The sequence below is a fragment of the Rattus norvegicus genome, chromosome 14 (assembly GCF_021556685.1).
Source record: "Rattus norvegicus strain SHRSP/BbbUtx chromosome 14, alternate assembly SHRSP_T2T, whole genome shotgun sequence".
NCBI lineage: Eukaryota > Metazoa > Chordata > Mammalia > Rodentia > Muridae > Rattus > Rattus norvegicus.
In genome coordinates, this window is record NC_141547.1 from 4,796,532 (window position 1) to 4,814,757 (window position 18,226).

The 18,226-nt window shown below is 41.2% G+C and overlaps 2 protein-coding genes across 6 annotated transcripts in view; one reads left to right on the plus strand and one right to left on the minus strand.

Moving 5' to 3' along the window:
• Abcg3l3 (ATP-binding cassette, subfamily G (WHITE), member 3-like 3) overlaps positions 1-18,226 on the plus strand; it is a 54,169-nt gene that overhangs the window by 14,736 nt on the left and 21,207 nt on the right. For 2 of the 5 annotated variants that reach the window (XM_087582819.1, NM_001107205.1), the window contains 8 exon segments: positions 2,976-3,035; positions 4,036-4,150; positions 4,639-4,791; positions 5,442-5,578; positions 10,420-10,571; positions 11,827-11,919; positions 12,846-13,093; positions 15,534-15,616. In XM_087582819.1, coding sequence (XP_087438945.1) covers positions 2,976-3,035; positions 4,036-4,150; positions 4,639-4,791; positions 5,442-5,578; positions 10,420-10,571; positions 11,827-11,919; positions 12,846-13,093; positions 15,534-15,616 — 1,041 coding nt within the window. 5 annotated transcript variants of the gene reach the window in all.
• The window catches only part of Zfp658l1 (zinc finger protein 658-like 1), a 70,938-nt gene continuing 61,423 nt past the window's right edge, over positions 8,712-18,226 (minus strand). The window contains exon 4 of the mRNA XM_087582104.1: positions 8,712-10,614. Within this exon, the coding sequence (XP_087438230.1) occupies positions 10,560-10,614 (55 nt within the window). The 3' untranslated portion in view covers positions 8,712-10,559. The remainder of the gene's footprint in view (positions 10,615-18,226) is intronic.

The following is an 18,226-nucleotide window of genomic DNA, read 5'->3' on the forward strand; positions in this document are numbered from 1 at the left end:
TAATAGCAGCAATTTACCTTCATAGACATACCATATCCAGTGACTCCATGACAGGTTGAGCCAGGGAGGTTAGTGGACTCTGCCTCTGGCCTTAGAACTAAGAAGAATGTCCTAACACCCTAATCAGTGTAGTCTCGTGTTTGATTTTTTTTGGGGGGGTTATTTTATTTATTTACATTTCAAATGTTGTCCCACTCCCCAGGTTCCCTTCTGAAAACCCCCTATCCCCTCTCCCCCTGCCCCCTGCCTCCATGATGGTGATTCCCCCATCTGCCCACCCAGTCCTACCTCAGCACTTGGCATTCCCCTACCCTGGGTCACTGAGCCTCCACAGGACCAAGAGGCTCCCCTCCCAGTAATGTTTGATAATACACTCCTCTGGTACATATTCAGGTGGAGCCATGGGTCCCCGCATGTGTGCCCTTTGGTTGGTGGTTTAGTCCCTGGGAGTTTTGGGGGGTCTGGTTGATATTGTTCCTTTATATTAGATTGAAATTCCCTTCGACTCCTTCAGTCCTTATCCTAACTTGTCCATTGGGGTCCCCTCACTCAGTCAATGGTTGGCTGCGATCGTCTGGATCTGTATTGGTTAGGCTCTAGCAGAGCCTCTCAGGGAGCAGCTGTGCCAGGCTCCTTTCAGTAAGTGCTTCTTGGCATCAGCAATAGTGTCTGGGTTTGGTGTCTACAGATGGATTAGATAAACCCTTAGACAGACTAAACCGAGGACACACAGACAGTATCCAAATTAACAAATCAGAAATGAAAATGGAGACATAAAAACAGAAAGTGAAGAAATTATCCGATTCTACTACAAAAGCCTATACTCAACAAAACTGAAAAATCTGAGTGAAATGGACAATTTTCTAGACAGGTACCCGCTACCAAAATTACATCAGGATCACATAAACCATCGAAACAGTCCCATAACTCCTAAAGAAATAGAAGCAGTCATTTAAAGTCTCCCAATCCCCCCCTCCACAAAAAGCCCGGGACCAAATGGATTTAGTGCAGAATTCTATCAGACCTTCAAAGACCTAATACCAATACTTCTCAAACTCTTTCATAAAATAGAAACAGAAGGAAAACTACCCAATACTTTCTATGAAGCCACAGTTACACTAATACCTAAACCACACAAAGTCATGACAAAGAAAGAAAACTTCAGAACAGATTCCCTCATGAATATTGATGCAAAAATTCTCAATAAAATTCTCACAAATTGAATCAAAGAGCACATCAAAATGATTATTCAACATGATCAAGTAGGGTTCATCCCAGGGATGCAGTGATGGTTCAATATTTGGAAATCCATCAATGTAATCCACTATATAAACAAACTCAAAGGAAAAACACGTGATCATCTCATTAGATGTTGAAAAAGGCTTTGACAAAATACAATACCCCTTCATGCCAAAAGTCTTGATGAGAATTGGATCTCAAGGACCATACCAAAGCATAGTAAAAGCGATATACAACAAACCAGTAGTCAACATTAAACTAAATGGAGAGAAACTTTAAGCAATCACAGTAAAACCAAGGACAAGACAAGGATGCCCACACTCCCCCTATCTATTCAATATAGTACTCTAAGTCCTAGCCAGAGCAATTAGGCTACAAAAGGAGATCAAAGGGAAACATTTTTATTGAATAAAATTAGAGATGAAAAATAATATCAGAGATACACTGATCAAGAGATGATAAAGGAATGTTTAAAACTTAAATTAAAAAATTTGAAAGTTTGAAAGAATTGTGTACATTTCTATGCACACAGCCCTCCCAAAACTGAATGAAGAGTTTCCAGTAGGCTGACTGGGTCAATCACAGGTGATGAGATGGGAGCAATGAGGAAAGTCCAACAGCAGACAGTCAGGGCCTGATGTATCTGCTCAAAGTTCATGGAGAGCTAGAAAGAAGACAAGCAATGTGGAAACACAGTGTTCCACAAAGTAGAGAGAGCAGCCCGTAACAATTCCTAAGGAGAGCATGCGTACCAAGGTCCCCCAGCTCAGTCTGCACACCCTGTCTCTCCCACACCCAACCCTACGCTCTGTACTTGGGCTCTGGTCATTCCTGCTCCTCTGCCTACAACTACCACCATTTCTTACTGAGAAGGACATGGACAGAGCAAAGGGTTGACACATTATCTGAATGTGAAAGGACGAGTGGGTAGGGAACTGGGCTTCTGTAAGAATGTGCCCTTCTCAGTCTGAGTCTTCACTACGCTGAAGCAATCAATCAGTGTTCTGAGACGGCTTCACATGTGCATAGTATCCATACATCAATAAAGAATGTCCTCTCATTAAGGGGTGTATTTTAACCCTAAAGTGACCATATTCTGATCTAAATGTCAGGGAAGAAAACCATTATGTCTGTGGGATGTGTATTTTGATATTCTATTTTGATTCAGGTGTTTTCTTGAGTGTTGATCCTGGCAAAGCTTTCCTATCCTCTGCAGTGCTTCTGTTTAGTCTTTGGATTTCTACTGAAGGCGTATCGATTTTGGTTCTCCATTTTAATAGCAATGACAGAGCTTCTGATACCCTATGAATAGTTGGTTTCTTGTATAGAGGTTCACTAAGTTGCAAGCAGGGTTATGAAGACCCCGATCATCACACATTAGCAAGAAGCTGTCACAGATGTGACATATAAACGGTGTGTGTGCAACGAAGTCTTCATGAGAACTGGTTACTCCAAGGAACACTAAACTTAGAAGCATCACTTTTCGAAAAGAACGAATGTTTTAAATAATAAGCAAAAGGGATTCTGCAAAATCTGAGGCATTTTCTGATGAGTCCTTACTAGCAGTTGACAACTTTCATAAATAGTAGATCTCTATTAATATTTTTCCTGTGTCTTTGTCCTTATTTTCTATCTACTATGGCATCCAACTTCAAGGACCACTTTCAATGTAAACCCTAAGCTAAATTAACTTCTTTAAAACAGAAAAATAAACCAGTATGACTTTGTGTTTACAGTGGGATCATGGGACCTGGCCTCAATGCCATTATGGGACCTCAGGATGGGAGCAGATCTCTGTGAGTATAACTGAAAGCATAGCAAGCCCTCTGTATGCAGTTCACATGCTCTAAACCAGTCACCGTCATGGGTGTTATTTAAGTGTTGTCATTGCAGCTAGTCTGGTCCTATGTGCTGTGATGTTCAGGAGGGATGTGTCTAATTTTCCACAATGAACAGAAAGTCTTTCTAGGTTCACTTTTTGGATAGGAAATTATACAGTGATTGGATCATGGTGTTAATACCTGTTATTATTATTTAATGAAGTAGAGAGATAATATTGTAATAAGACGAATAGGAAAAGGAGGGGGAAGGGAAGGGGAAGGGGTAGGAGAAAGAGAAGGAAAGAAGGAGGAGGAGGAGAAAGAAGAAGGAGAAGGAGGAAGAAAGAGAAGGAGAAGGGAAGGGAGGGGTAGGGGTAAGGGGAGGAGTAGGGGGAGGGAGAGGGAGAGGGAGAAGAGGAGGAGGAGAAGGAAGAGGAAGAGGAGGAGGAAGAGGAGGAGGAGGAGGAGGAGGAGAAGTTGCTTTCTGAGGACGATCAGCAGGCCTAATTCTCAAAATACAGCAAGTACATTAACTGGATTGGGTCCCCATGGTTAGATAGAAGGGAAAGGTAATCATGTGGATCATGTCTTATATTCAAAATTCTGGGCTGTCTTATAGCACATAACAACCATAAAAAAATGTGTCTCTCTGTGTGTATGTGTGTGTTTCTCTCTCTCTCTCTCTCTCTCTCTCTCTCTCTCTCTCTCTCTCTCTCTCTCTCTCTGTGTGTGTGTGTGTGTGCAGTTGTGGGTGTATTTGTGTGTGTGCATGTGTGTACTGTCATGTGTGTTCTTTTGTATATATATATATATATATATATATATGAGTGTGTGTGATTTTAGTTAAACTGTTGACTTGTTCATTACATTACATTTCTATTTTTATTTAATATGCAGATTTTTTTGAGAAGATAAAGGATGATAGTTTTCATTGAAGGGAGAAAATAAACAACATAATATAAATAACCCTTTGTAGGTTATTAGATGTCTTAGCTGCAAGGAGAGACCCGTGTGGATTATCAGGAGATATTTTGGTAAACGGTAAACCTCAACCTGCTAATTTCAAATGTACATCTGGTTATGTACCACAAGTAAGTGTTGGTGGGTTGCAATTTTAGACCTCTTCTGCTTGGCCATAGGCAGGTGCTCAGCTTATAGACTTGTGTCTTTCCAGTTAAGTGTATGACATACTCATAGGCCCCACTTTTTCCATGCTAGCACTTTGTAGGGAGTCATTACCCTGAGTCTGACATCTGTGGCTCAGTGTTAGTAAGAACAGCTGTGACTTAGTCTAGAGGACCACTGTTGTCTACCTGTGTTCTTCCTCCAGCTTTCTACACTCCTAGAAGATGTCTTCTGCAAATAACTGCAGGCAGGAGACACCAAAATTCCTGTCCTCTTCTTGGGAGGCAAATGGGAGGGGGAAGAAAACATTTGGACCAGGCTCTGAGCTTGGGATTAGTGAAATTGAAAGTTTAAGTGCAGCATTACACTGGGTGTGTTGTTTGTGTGGCCTAGGTTACATTTGTTAGAGTCTTAGTGGTAACTATATCTAATTAGAATTCCATTTGCTCTTAAGAATGATGTGATCATGCACACGGTGACCGTGAGAGACAATTTAGAGTTCTCAGCAGCTCTCCGTCTTCCAATGACTATAACAAGAAATGAAAAAAGAAGGAGGATTAATGAGGTGCTTGAACTTCTGCATCTGGAAAAAGAACAAAATACCAAGGTAACGTGAGGAAAATTTTGAAAGATTCAGAGAGAGAGGGAGACAGAGAGAGAGAGAGAGAGAGAGACAGAGAGACAGAGAGACAGAGAGACAGAGAGACAGAGAGACAGAGAGACAGAGACAGAGACAGAGACAGGCAGAGACAGAGAGAGAAGATGATGTGACCCTCCTATTTTCTGCAGTTTGTGTGGTCAAAAAGTGGCTACATTCTGTGTTAATGAGTCAGTGATTAGCTCTATGATGTTAAGGTGGAATTAAGCTGTAAAGCTATTAAACAATGATTAACCCTGGGAATGGAGAGTGATCCAGCAGGGAAAAGTGTTCTTCACATGGCCATTTAGTTTTCTCCTTTCCCTTCTTCCTCGTTTCTTTAGAGAGTGTTTTCACTGTGCTAGTCTGTAAGTGTGTTAATCCATCCCCTAGAATACGGGACTTGATAATGAACAGTCATTAACATGCTTTCATATAAAGTCTGACCTGAGCCTCATTCTATTCTCCTGTTCAGAGAGAAGCCTCCTTTTTCTCCCAGGTGCCCATATTTTGGCTCTTTGGATAATAATATAACATAATCTTTCATTGTTGGAATAAGTTAGTTTACCAAATGAGAAGAGACTATGATCTTGATGATAATGATGTCATTGGTGCTTTAGCCTAGATCCAAGGAACTCAGGAAAAGGACCAGTATAGCAGTGGAGCTGGTCACTGAGCATCCCATTTTGTTCTTGGATGATCCCACCACTGGCTTAGACTTGAGAACTACAACTGATATCATTGCAGTCCTGAGAAGGTACGTGCTAAAGGGGCATTAAGGTTTTATAATGCCTGGTTGCTTGTGGGCATTTTCAGTGCAGGAGATTCAGAAGTAGGCAACAGAACTCTTGTTTATTAGAGGGAAACTTCAAAGAACAGAAAGAGGCATCAAGAACACAGTCTAGAGCATATGGCGGGTGGCTGTGGAGAAGCTGGAGCACTGCTTTAAATAGCATGTCCCTAAACCCTCAAGCGTGTGACAAGTGAGCCGGGGTCATAGAGAGATCTGAACAGAGTGACAGCTGCGGAGAAAACAGGATTCTAAGGTCTGGTTTCTGAACCCAGAGAAGAAAGAAGTAAAAGAAATGACATTTCCTGCTCTCAGGAAAGAGGTCTGTGGCTGAAGAATTTGTAGGAAAAAGTCTAAGAGTTAGGTTTTGTCCATGGTAAAAATCATGAAGAGCTTCAAATTGACTGAATACCTCCACGATCCATATAAGGACCATCCACTCTGCTGACCAGGCTACTCCCTGTTGCCCCTTACTACTCTCTGTCTTTCCTTTCTTCCCCCTGTTCTGTCATCATCCTCCATCATCCTAACACCCCAGCGTGTAACTCCATGAACCGAGAGCACTCCCCATTGTGCTGTCCGTGTGAGGGGGTCAACAAGCAGGGCCTCACCACTTCCTGGTCTGTGGACTCCTTGGGTGTCCCCCTGCCTGTGTGTCCCCTTTACTGTCTGCTTCAGGATACTCTCTAAGATCAGGTTCTTGCTTCCAGATCAAGATCTTGTTTCCAGTATGGAACATTTCCCTCTGTGCATTTCTCATGCCGTTTGTAGTCTTAGTTCATTGTCTGGGGCCATCCTAAGTGTGGTTTATCCCAGTGTTCTGGGAGCAGACTCAGGCCCTGACATGCTGTGTCCTTCCTGGTTTCCAACACTCCTAGAACTGCATCCTACTGGTAGAATTTTTTTATATTTATTTAGTTATTTAATTTGTGTGTGTGCATGCGTATGTATGTATGTATGTATGTATGTATGTATGTATGTATGTATGTCTTTGTGCAACATGAATGTAGAAAGGACAACTGAAGAGGTTGGTTTTGTGCTTTTACCAAGTGGCTTCCAGAAACTGATCCAGGGTCTTTATTCTCATCAGTGAGCACCTTTATCCATTGAGCCATCTCTCTTGCTTATAAGAATCTTGATCATCTAATCATGCTTTTAGTTGCTGGGTTCTATGGAATTACAGGGTTTTGTTTCTTCTGTGATTAATAGTCTATCAGGGATAAAGTCACTTATGGCATCAGTCTACTCTTTGTCTTGTCTCTACTGTCCAGTTTTCCTGCTGGAATTCAAGGTGGACACTAAAATGCCCAGCTCTCTCCCTCTCGTCTTTTCTTTCCCTCCCTCCAACCTTCCCTTCTTCTCTACTAGCCTGCCTTTCTTCCTTCCTTCCTTCCTTCCTTCCTTCCTTTCTTTCTTTCTTTCTTTCTTTTCTTCCTTCCTTCCCTTCCTTCCTTCCTTCCTTCCTTATATCTTGTTCTGTTTTTGTCTTTTTAAAACACAGTCTTATGCAATCTAGGTCATCTTAGATCTCCTAATCCTTTAAAGTGTTACATTATACAGACATGACACCAGACCCAGCTTTTATAAAAATATTTTAATGGCAGTTTTTCATTTGTGTGTTTGTTTTTCAAAACAGGGTTTGTTGGTTTAACAGCCCTGGCTATCCTGGAATTAGTTCTATAGACCAAGCCGGCCTCAAGCTCACAGAGGTCTGCCTGCCTGTACCTCCTGGGTGATGGGATTAAAACTGTGGGTCACCACCACCCACCTTTGGTGGCAGTTTGAAACACTGTTTTTGGCTACTGGTTTCCAGCTGACTCTCTAAAATGGTAGTCATGCAATTAAACCCACAGTCTTGGCTTCGCCCCTTACTAACTTGACCCCTTCACCTGTTGATTGACCTTTTAATGATCATCTTCAGAAAAGGGGAGATTATATTACGACTTCCTTATGTCAATATTATTAAAATTGAAATGAGGTCATCGCTGAAGCATTTAACAGTGATATCAAGTGGTTAGTAATGGGAATCACATTATCAGAACAAACAAAACCAATTCCTGAAGAGGCAGAAACTGTCAAAAGGAATTGTGCGATACAATCATACTCTTAATACCTGCTCTGTCATTGGTTCTCAATCTTGTGTGAACCTCAAGATTAGCCAGCATGCCTGTTAGTGATCAGTTCACTCTGAGGTCTACACTGCCTAGGGATCTACATTGTTGATAAAACTCTGGTGTACTGTGGACAACTGATGTTCCACATGTTAACAAGTTCTAGACTTCTTTTAAATTATATTTTGTTTTTTTTTCTTTTTCATTTTAATTGGTTATTATTTATAATTTAAATATTGTCCCTCTTCCCGGTTTCCCCTCCAAATCCCCTATCCCAAACCCCTCCCCCTGATTCTATAAGGGTGCTCCCTCACCCACCCACCTACTCCCCCCTCACTGTCTTAACATCCACCTATGCTCGAGCATAGAAACTCCACCGGATCAAGGGCCTCCCTCTCCCATTGATACAAGGCTTGTTTTGGGTCCAAGTATGTGGTCAACTTTGGAGAAGGTATCATGAGGTGCTGAGAAGAAGGTATATTCTTCTGTTTTAGGGTGAAATGTTCTATCTGTTAAATGCTCTATCTCTTAAATCCACTTGGTTCATAACTTCTGTTAGTTTAACTGTGTCTCTGTTTATTTTCTGTTTCCATGATCTGTCCATTGGTGAGAGAGGGTGGTAAAGTCTCTCAATATTATTGTTTGAGGTTCAGTGTATATTTGGAGTAACTTTTTTTCAATTGTGGGTACCTTTGCATTTGGAGCATAGATGTTCAGAATTGAGAGTTCATCTTGGTGGATTTTCCTTTGATGAGTGTGAACTGTCCTTCCTTGTCTTTTTTGATAACTTTTGGTTGAAAGTCCATTTTATTCACTATTAGAATGGCTATTCCAGCTTGTTTCCTGGGACCATTTGCTTGCAAACTTTTTCCAGGCTTTTCCTCTGAGGTAGTGTCTGTCTTTGTCACTGAGGTGTATTTCTGCTATGCAGCAAAATGCTGGGTCCTGTTTACATATCCCGTCTGTTAGTCATGTTTTTTATTGGAGAATTGAGTCCATTTATTTTAAGAGATATTAAGAACCCGTGATTGTTGTTTCCTGTTATTTTTGTTGTTAGAGGTAGAATTATGTGTGGTTCTCTTCTTTTTGGTTTGTTGTGGGAAGATTAATTTCTTCCTTTTTCTTGGGTGTAGTTTCCCTCCTTGTGCTGGAGTTTTCCATTATCCTTTGTAGGGCTGGATTGGTGGAAAGATATTGTGTAAATTTGGTTTGTCATGGAACATCTTGGTTTCTCCATCTATGGCAATTGAGAGTTTTGCTGGGTATAGCAGCCCGGGCTGGCATTGTTTTTTTCTTAGCATCTGTGTGACATCTTTTCAAGATCTTCTGGCTTTTAGAATCTCTGTTGAGATGTCTGGTACAATTCTGATAGGTCTGCCTTTATAAGTTATTTGACCTTTATCCCTTACCACTTTTAATATTGTGTCTTTGTTCTGTCCATTTGGTGGTTTGATTCGGGTCCAATCTATTTAGAATTCGGTAGGCTTTTTTTTTTTTATGATTATGGGCATCTATTTCTTTAGGTTAGGGAAGTTTTCTTTAATAATTTTTTTGAAGTTGTTTACTGGCCCTTAGGGTTGGGAGTCTTTTATCTCTTCTATACATATTATTCTTAGATTTGGTCTTTTCGTTGTGTCCTGGATTTCTTTGGGTTAGGAGCTTTTTGCACTTTGCATTTTCTTTGAATGTTGTGTCAATGTTTTTATGTTATCTTCTACACCTAAGATTCTCTCTTCTATCTCTTGTATTCTGTTGATTCTCTTTTCTAGGTTTTCCATCTCCAGGGTTGTTTCCTTTGTGATTTCTTTATTGTTTCTATTTTTAAGATCCTGGGTGATTTTGTCCAATTCCTTCACCTATTTGGTTGTGTTTTCCTGTATTTATTTAAGAGTATTATTTATGTCCTTCTTAACGTTTTCTATCATCATCATGAGATGGGATTTTAGACCTGAATCTTGCTTTTCAGGTTTGGGATATCCAGGGCTTACTGTAGTGGGAAAAGTTGGTTCTGATGATGCCAAGCAGCTTTGGTTCCTGTTGCTTGTGTTCTTGTGATTGCCTCTTACCATTTGGTTATCTCTGGTGTTAGCTGACCTTGCTGTGTTTGATTGGAGCCTATCCCTCCTATGAGCCTGTGATCCTGGGAGTGTCTAAACTCCTATAGGTCAAGCTGTCTTTGTGAGACTGTGCATTTGGGTGTGTCAACACTTCTGGGGGTCAAGTTTTCTCTGGGTGGGATTGGGCTCTATAGGGCTGTAGCACAGGGTCTGATCCTGGGCACAGATGGAAACCTGAAGGATCATGTCCCTGACTGCATGACAGTTCCTGCATCCATTGGGCCCTGGGTGGTCCCAGTTAGGTCAGGTTTTGGGGAAGTAGTGGTTGTCTCACCTGTGAGCCTCGGTGTGTCAGCCCTCCTTGCAGTCAAGCTATTTCTGGGTGGGATTGGGGGGTGGAGAGCTATATAGCACATGGTTCACTTAGGGCTGCAGATAAAAACTGGAAGCAAGTTGTAGACTTTTAAATAGAAGCAATGAGCTTGGTTTCTCAGGTGTATAGCAGAAGTGAGATAAGGTGTTTAAAAGAAATTTCAGCCTGAAGTGGGAACAAAGAGTATAACTTCAGGAATGAAATATTCTGTCCAGAATTCAAGGTTCTGGTGTCCAGAGACTTAGCATGTTTCCTCTCTGAACTCAGGATGTCGAAGAAGGGAAGGACAGTCATCTTCTCCATCAATCAGCCTCAGTACTCCATCTTCAGATTCTTTGATAGCCTCACCTTAGTGGCTTCAGGAAAACTCATGTTTCATGGACCTGCACAGGATGCTCTGGAGTACTTCACATCTGCAGGTATGGTCGCTTGTTGCTGTGAGAGATCCTCCATTCACTGGATCTGCAAAGGAGAACAGAGGATATCACGTGTTCTGTTTGACTCTTGTTCAGACTTACTGTGTGTGGGTTTCTCCACTTTAAATACCATTGGTTCATTTGGTGACAGGATTTTTGTTAAACAGTACTGGCTTGATATTCATGCTTTCTTCTTTCTCTTGTCCTGCATGCATGCTTATGTTCTAGTATTTTTACTGAACCCCTTGTTCTTTTTCTTTTTTAAAGATTTATTTCATGTATATGAGTACAGTGTCACTGTCTTCAGACACACCAGAAGAGAGCATCAGATCCCATTACAGATGGTTGTGAGCCACCATATGGTTGCTGGGGATTGAACTCAGGACCTCTGGAAGAGCAGTCAGTGTTCTTAACTGCTGAGCCATATCTCCAGCTCCGATCCCTTTGTTTTGCTTCCTAGTTGTGGTGACCCTCTTAGTTAACATGGTGGCCTCAGAACCACTTATCCATCATTTGGATGGATCATTGGCAAAAGCCCACATACCAGTGGTGATGTTCAGTTTTCCCCTAGGATCTGACTCTAACCTGTTGGGGAGATGTTACTTGACTTATGAGTGTGTTTGAATCTCAGGTTCAGGCCTTGCTTATGGACTATAGAGACTTACGTTTAACTTTATATTTTTGGTCTGCCTGTTTTCTTTTAAGCATCAGATTGTATTGTGGGAGATTACTAAAGGTTCATGTAGTCAACTTCATCTTTTAGAAATATGGACACTGTTATGGAACATTCTCTAACTGCAAAGATAGGCTTAACTCTTTGCTTTTCAGCACCTTTTATGTGCTAGTGATTAAGCATTGTCACTTGAAATGTGCAAGCTTGGTGAGTCTATGGAATACCATAAAAATTTAGGTTGAGTTCAAATTTTTTTCACAAGAAGAGTTCACATGTCCATGTCTGGTTTACTTCTATTCTATTATCTAGAGCTAGTCTATGTCTATTTATTGTATAGTAACAGCACACGTGCACACACATATACAAACACCAACACACACACTGACACACCAACACACACACATCACACACATTGGGCTGGGAAACAGAGATCGCCGAAATATTGTGAGTGGATATAAGAAGAAATGGTAAATTAGTGAAGAGGAACAGGAAGAGGAGGAAGACGTTAGACTGTGTCCTCCCTCCATTCTCCCACTCTCTGAGAGAGTGTCCTCAGGCTGTGTTCTTTGACTGCATTCTTTGTAGGTTACCAATACGAGTCCCACAACAACCCTGCAGACTTCTTCCTGGACGTCATTAATGGAGGTTTGTGTGACACAGAGGAAGATGGCCATGAAGGTATGTGAATCTCCTAGAGTCACACAATTTTGCCTAACTGATTTCATTTAAACACAACAAGGGTTCACTGGAATATAGCTTTAATTAAGTGTCCGAAAATTAGCTGATAGACTTTGCTGTTGGTCAGTGCTGGGTGCGTTTGATATTATTTATGAAGGAACATTTCTGTGACATCGTCAGTAGTAATGACATCTGTTAGAAAGTGAATACACTCATTGCTTTGCATATTATTCTTGTACTGCCTTAGATTAGGTTTACTTAGGTGGCCAGGCCGGCCTTGCATCTGTGCTCTTTCTGCCTCACCTCCCAAGTACAAGAATTATAGGGCTAAGTCACTATGCCTGGTTTTGTTTATAACATTTCAAAAATAAAAACTTTGACAGTTCATATATTTTAATGTGGCAGAAAGCAAGAATCAGGTCGTCATATTCTGGAGCACAGACCATATGGGAAAGAAGCCTTTGTTAAGAATTAGAATTCAGAAGGGAAAAGGCCGTCAGTTTGATGTATCTATGGAAACATCACAGTAGACAGGTCAGTTAGGGATGCTCTTCTAATATGTAAAGGAATTACCATAGCAATTGTTTCATTCTTATATTTCTGTGGGCTGAGGTCATAGGTCAGCCAGGAAGGTGGTCGCCTAGCAAGCACTAAGCACGGAGTTTGGTTCCCAGCCCTGCATAACTGGGTATGGTATAATGGTGCACGCCAGTAACCACAGCACTTGAGATATAGAATCAGGAAGACCAGGAAAAGTTTGTGGTCACCCTTGTCTACAGAGCAATTTTTGAGGCCAGTGTAGGTTCCATGGGACTACATCAAAGAAAATCCAATATATAATTTTGCATTATTTCTGAAAGGTGTCTCAGAAAATCAGTCAAATTATTGTAAGCTGCTTTGTGTCTTTATCCATTTTTATCCCAAAGCTGACGAACATGAAGACCTTTATGAGAGACTACATCAAGTCACAGAAAAATTGGCCAATATGTATGCCCAGTCACCCTTACACAGTGACACAAGAGCCAAACTGGATCAACTCTTGGGGGAACAGAAGCAGGACAGGAGATCAGCTATGGAGACCACATTTGTCACCCCTTTCTGGCATCAGTTCGGGTGGATTACCCTTCGATCATTCAAAAATTTCAAGGGTTTTCCATGGGTCACTGTGATTCAGGTAATCTGGTGAATTATTTTAATATGAGTTACTATGTACTGTGAAAAACTCAAGTGGGAACAAGTTCTGTCTGAGTCACTCACTTCCAAGTCACACTTGCCTTCTGTCCATGTGTCTGTTGTTCCTCTGTACTTGCCATGTAGAAATGTTCATGACAGCAAGCAGAACATGATTAACTTCATATACTTACAGAAGCATTTTTGGTGGTTGTTTTTCAATTAGAGAAACTATAATGGCTTATCCAAGTAGGAAATTTAATTCAACAGTTGGGTAAAGTAATGAGAGGCACACTTGGGAGTTCCTCTCAGCTGTATTCTTTAATTCACCAGCGCACCCTCAAGTTCAAGTACAGGCGTGAGTAAAGTGAGCACAAAGGATTTTTCGAGGCGCAACATTCCATGTGCGGAAATGGATGGTGACTGCACAAACAGATAAAATTGGTAGCATGTCAGGTGAAAGAATGAACTTTGGAGAAAGTGTAAGTGGGGAAGGGGTGGAGATATCTGGAGAAATGGACTGAAAGAAGGGAAGTTCTGTGGCTGAAATCAGGTTGTGAGGAAACTCAGAGATGGGCCTGTTGTGGAGGGCTGTTCTCTTCTTTAGGGGCTGGTGTTTGAGAGCAGTAGTTACTCAAAGAGAGCAGTTCATACACAGTGCACCCAGACTTAACCAGGCTCCGCCCTGTCACCTAACTGGGAACTGGGTGGAGGGCACTCTCTACTTTTCATTAAACAGTCTCTGTAACAGTGGTCATCCTGCCTTAAGTTTTCTGTTATTTTAACATGAATGTCACATGATAATGTAGTTCCTCGAGCTCACTGGACCAAAACTTACTCATTTATTTTTTATTTGACGATGATGATGGTTTTGCTGTGTATCTATTGATTGCAGGTCTTAGCTCTTACCGGTTAAGTACTCTGCTGTGGATTTACATTTCCATTCATGCACAACTTTTATAGTCAGTTTAGCTATTATGGGGTTGTTAGTTTATTATTGTGAATTCAATTTCTGTGCAATACTGAAAGATAGTATGATCTTGAATGTAATGAAACCACCCTTACTTCCTAACATGTGTTCAACCATTTTCATATTTAAAGATAACTGCCTTCTCTGTGAGTCTTCTTCACATTTGGGTTATACTGTCAGTTACTCCAAACACTTCGATCTTTGTACTTGGATATTTATGTCATAAAAGGAGCATTTTCCTGATTTCTTTGGAAAATAATATTTGGTTTGACTTGGGAACACATTACACTCATCAAATTGTGTTACTCATTCTTCAACTCCAATTGTGTTACCTCACTATTTTGTCAGGCAGTATAATGAGGAAAGGTGTGTGTGTGTGTGTGTGTGTGTGTGTGTGTGTGTGTGTGTGTGTGTGTACACAATGGTGGGAATTGAGGAATAAATTTTTAAATTTGTATTTACTCATTTTTAATGCATGGTGGCGTTTTGTCTACATGTATAACTGTGTCATCTGCATGCCAATAGAGGTTGGAAGTAGGCATCAGATCTTCTGGAACTTGAGTTTCAGGTGGTTGTGAGAGGTCTTTCGGGTGCTGGGAACTGAACTCCAGTCCTCTGCAAGAGCAACAAATGTCCTTAAGTGCTGGGCCAGATCTCCAAGCCCTGGATTTGGGTCTTCAATTTAAGTTATCCTGTTTCATGAAGGAATATTTTCCCTTGGATTATAATTTCCTGTTTTTAAAAGTACCCAGATGAATCATAGAATATCTTAAATAAGTCACAGCCTCATATCACCTTTCTCCTTAGCTAAGTGAAGCCTGCTTTAAAATCATTTGACCCTCAGACCAGAAGCTGTGCAGCCTTCTGTGAGCAGTCTTCACAGAATAGATGGGACAGCTGAGGGTTTGGAGGAGTTGGGTGAGATTCGTTGAGCACAGGCTCCCTCTGCTGACGTGATGGAGCAGCACTGACAGAGATGATGGACAGCAGAAGCACTGGGTGCTGCAGAGCTAGCTGTGGGAATACAGGCTGGCAGCTGTAATGCTCTCTGTTGCACAGTCTCTGACTTCCCTGAGGATGCAGACATGAGGACAAGCTCACCCGCTCTCAGCACACAAATCCACTGTTAGAAACTGTGTTGTTAGTGGACTTAATTTTATTATTTATCCTTCACTGGCCATTCCTCCTGGGGTACAGGGGAAAGAAATCTTAGCTTTTCCAGGATTTGTACTGTTAAGGCCTCAGATTGCAGGGCCCTCAATTTTCAATTTAACATACTAACACTATATTAAAATGTGTGTTTTATCTTCTTCCATGGCCTCTCCCCAAAATATAGTGTTTGTCTCACAGTAGAGATGGTTTGGAAAACCACCTATCTTAAAATAATGAAATGCTGTAGAAAATGCTGCCTGTAGAAAATGCTGCCTATTCTAATGGTAATTTTCACTTTCTCCACATTCGTTTCTTTTGGAAGGCAATTATTGCAGTCATACTGGCGGTGTTTGTGGGTACCATTTTCCGTCTCCTACAAAATGTTTGTACCGAAGTCAAGGCAAGGTAAGCAAATGAGAAAATGCTGTCATTTTGTTGGAGCATATATCAGTCCATTAGGAACGGGAACTCGGGCTGGAGAGATGGCTCAGCGGTTAAGAGCACCCGACTGCTCTTCCAGAGGTCCTGAGTTCAATTCCCAGCAACCACATGGTGGTTCACAACCATCTGTAAAGAGATCCGATGCCCTCTTCTGGTGTATCTGAAGCCAGCTACACTGTACTTATATATAATAAATGAATAAATAAATCTTTTAAAAAAGAGAGAGAGAAGGAATGGGAACTCATGACAAGAACAAAGTAAACATGGTGGAGTGCGATGTACAGAAAGCTGAACAGAAGGGCTCACTCTTTCACACGGTTGCGTAAGGGTAGAATGAAAGTATACACCACTCGGCTCACATTTTAATGGGTTTGTGTGTGTGAAGCTGCTTCATTTGATGGAGACTATCGCCATATTCTAAACGTAGGGCAATTTTCACCTTCCTATGTGGAGTCCTATAGCTCTGGGGAACACAAGGCATCCCCATGTGAATCACTCCCAATACCTGGCGACCACCGTTCTATTCTCTGCCTTTGAATCTGACTAATGTAGAACCCTGAATTGTAGTCATAAAGTATTTGTAGCTTGTTGTTGGTTGGATTAGTTTCTTCTTTGTTTTGGCTGACTTGATAGTGTAATGTCTTCAGGGCTCATCAAATCGTGGTGGGTGTGGGGACTTCTCGGGTTCTGTAAAGCGGAATGATTGTCCATTGTGTGCACGTGTCTTTCTTATTCATTTGAGTCTGGAAGTGCAGTTCGCTCTCACCTTTGCCTACTATGACCAGTGCTGCTGAGTGTGCAATTCATATGTTTGAGCCCTGTTATTTGGTCCTTAAGATAGAGGGCTAGAGTTGACATACCACAAGGCCACAGTGTTATTTAAGATGCTGCTATCCTGTCTCCACCTCCACTGTACAGTTTTGCATTCTTACCAGCAGAACACAAAGGCTCAAGTTTGTTCATATTCTCACCCAAACATATTCTTTCTTGTTTTGAACAAGGTACCTAAGAAGGAAATAAATAAGAATCCTTTGGATGTTTTATGAATTATTTGTAGAACCCATTTTCCCGTTTTAAATTGGAATATTTTCTTTTCATTACAAAATTATTTATTTACTTAGAGAGTGTATGTGTGTCTCAGTTAGTATTTCTAATGCTTTAAAGAGATACTATGACCAAAGCAACTCTTACAAAGGACAACATTTAATTCAGGCCGGCTTATAGGTTCTAAGGTCCAGTCCATTCTCATCATGGCTGGAAGCATGACAGTATCTAGGCAGACATAGGGCTGGAGGAGCTGAGAGGCCTACATTTTGTTCTGAAGGCAAACAGAAGACTTTCAGGCAGCTAGGAAGAGGATCTCAAAGCCCATACATACAGTGACACACTTCTTCCAATAAGACCACACCTCCTCATAGTGCTACTCCATGGGCCAAGAATATTCAATCCATCACAATGTAGGTGGGCATCTGTAGCCTATAGCTTGCATGTGGAAGACAGAGGACAATTTACAAGAGCTGATTCCCTCCACCACATGGGTTTCAGGGATTGCTTGCAGGTCATCAAGCTTGGCATAGTCATCTTACCTGCCAAACCATGACACTGGCCTTGGATTTTTCCTTACTATTGAGTTATAGTTATTTTTGTTTCTGAAATATGAACCCCTCACTAGATACACAATGTATATACATTTTATCCATTTCTGAGTGTTGCCTTTTTATTCTGTTGACTGTGACTGTTTTGTGAATGTAAGTGTGTATATGAGTGTGTCTGAGTGTGTGTGTGTGTGTTTGAGTGGTTTTATGACTGTGTGTATGAGTGTGTGTGTGTGTGTGTGTGTGTGAATGTGAGTATGTGTCAATATGAGTCAGTGATTGTACGTGTGTCAGGAAGAGTGTGTTTGTATGTAAGTGTATAGTGTTGTGCATTATATGTACACATTGGATGGAGATTCATCTATGTTTATGTGGGTGTGTCGAAATGCATGTGTCTGCATGTTAAGGCTGGATGTTGAGGCTAGGTTTTCCTTGATGACTGTTCACTCTCTCTTTCAAGACAGGTCTCTCACTGAACCTAGAGCTCATTGATTAGTTGAGCTAGCCTGACAATGCTACAGGTATGAAGTATGTGCCTGGCTTTTACATGAGTTCTACCTCTGAACTCAGGTCCTCATGGTTGCATGGCAGCCACTGCTGAACAGGCCCACAAATCTGTTTGATGTGTGGAAATAAATTAGTTTTGAAAGAAAGAAGCATAAACCAATTCTTCTGTGAGTTTCCTCCTGTGAGGATTTGCCTTTACTCTAAACAGAGACAGTTGTTACAACTGTTTACATATTGTTCTCCTTTCTTCTTCTCTCAAGTCCACAGTCGGAACACTTTCAAATCCTGCTGGGACTTATTTTGTGCCTATGGAGAAGGTGATAGCATAGAGTCACAAAAGACTCTACATTCAGCATGCAAAGTAAAATATGATTCAAGCCCAGAAAGACAAATGTGTGATTCACTTACCTGTGGATTGTAAAGTCATTCACCCCCAGACAGTGTTGCTGACAGTGGTGACTACCATAGGAGG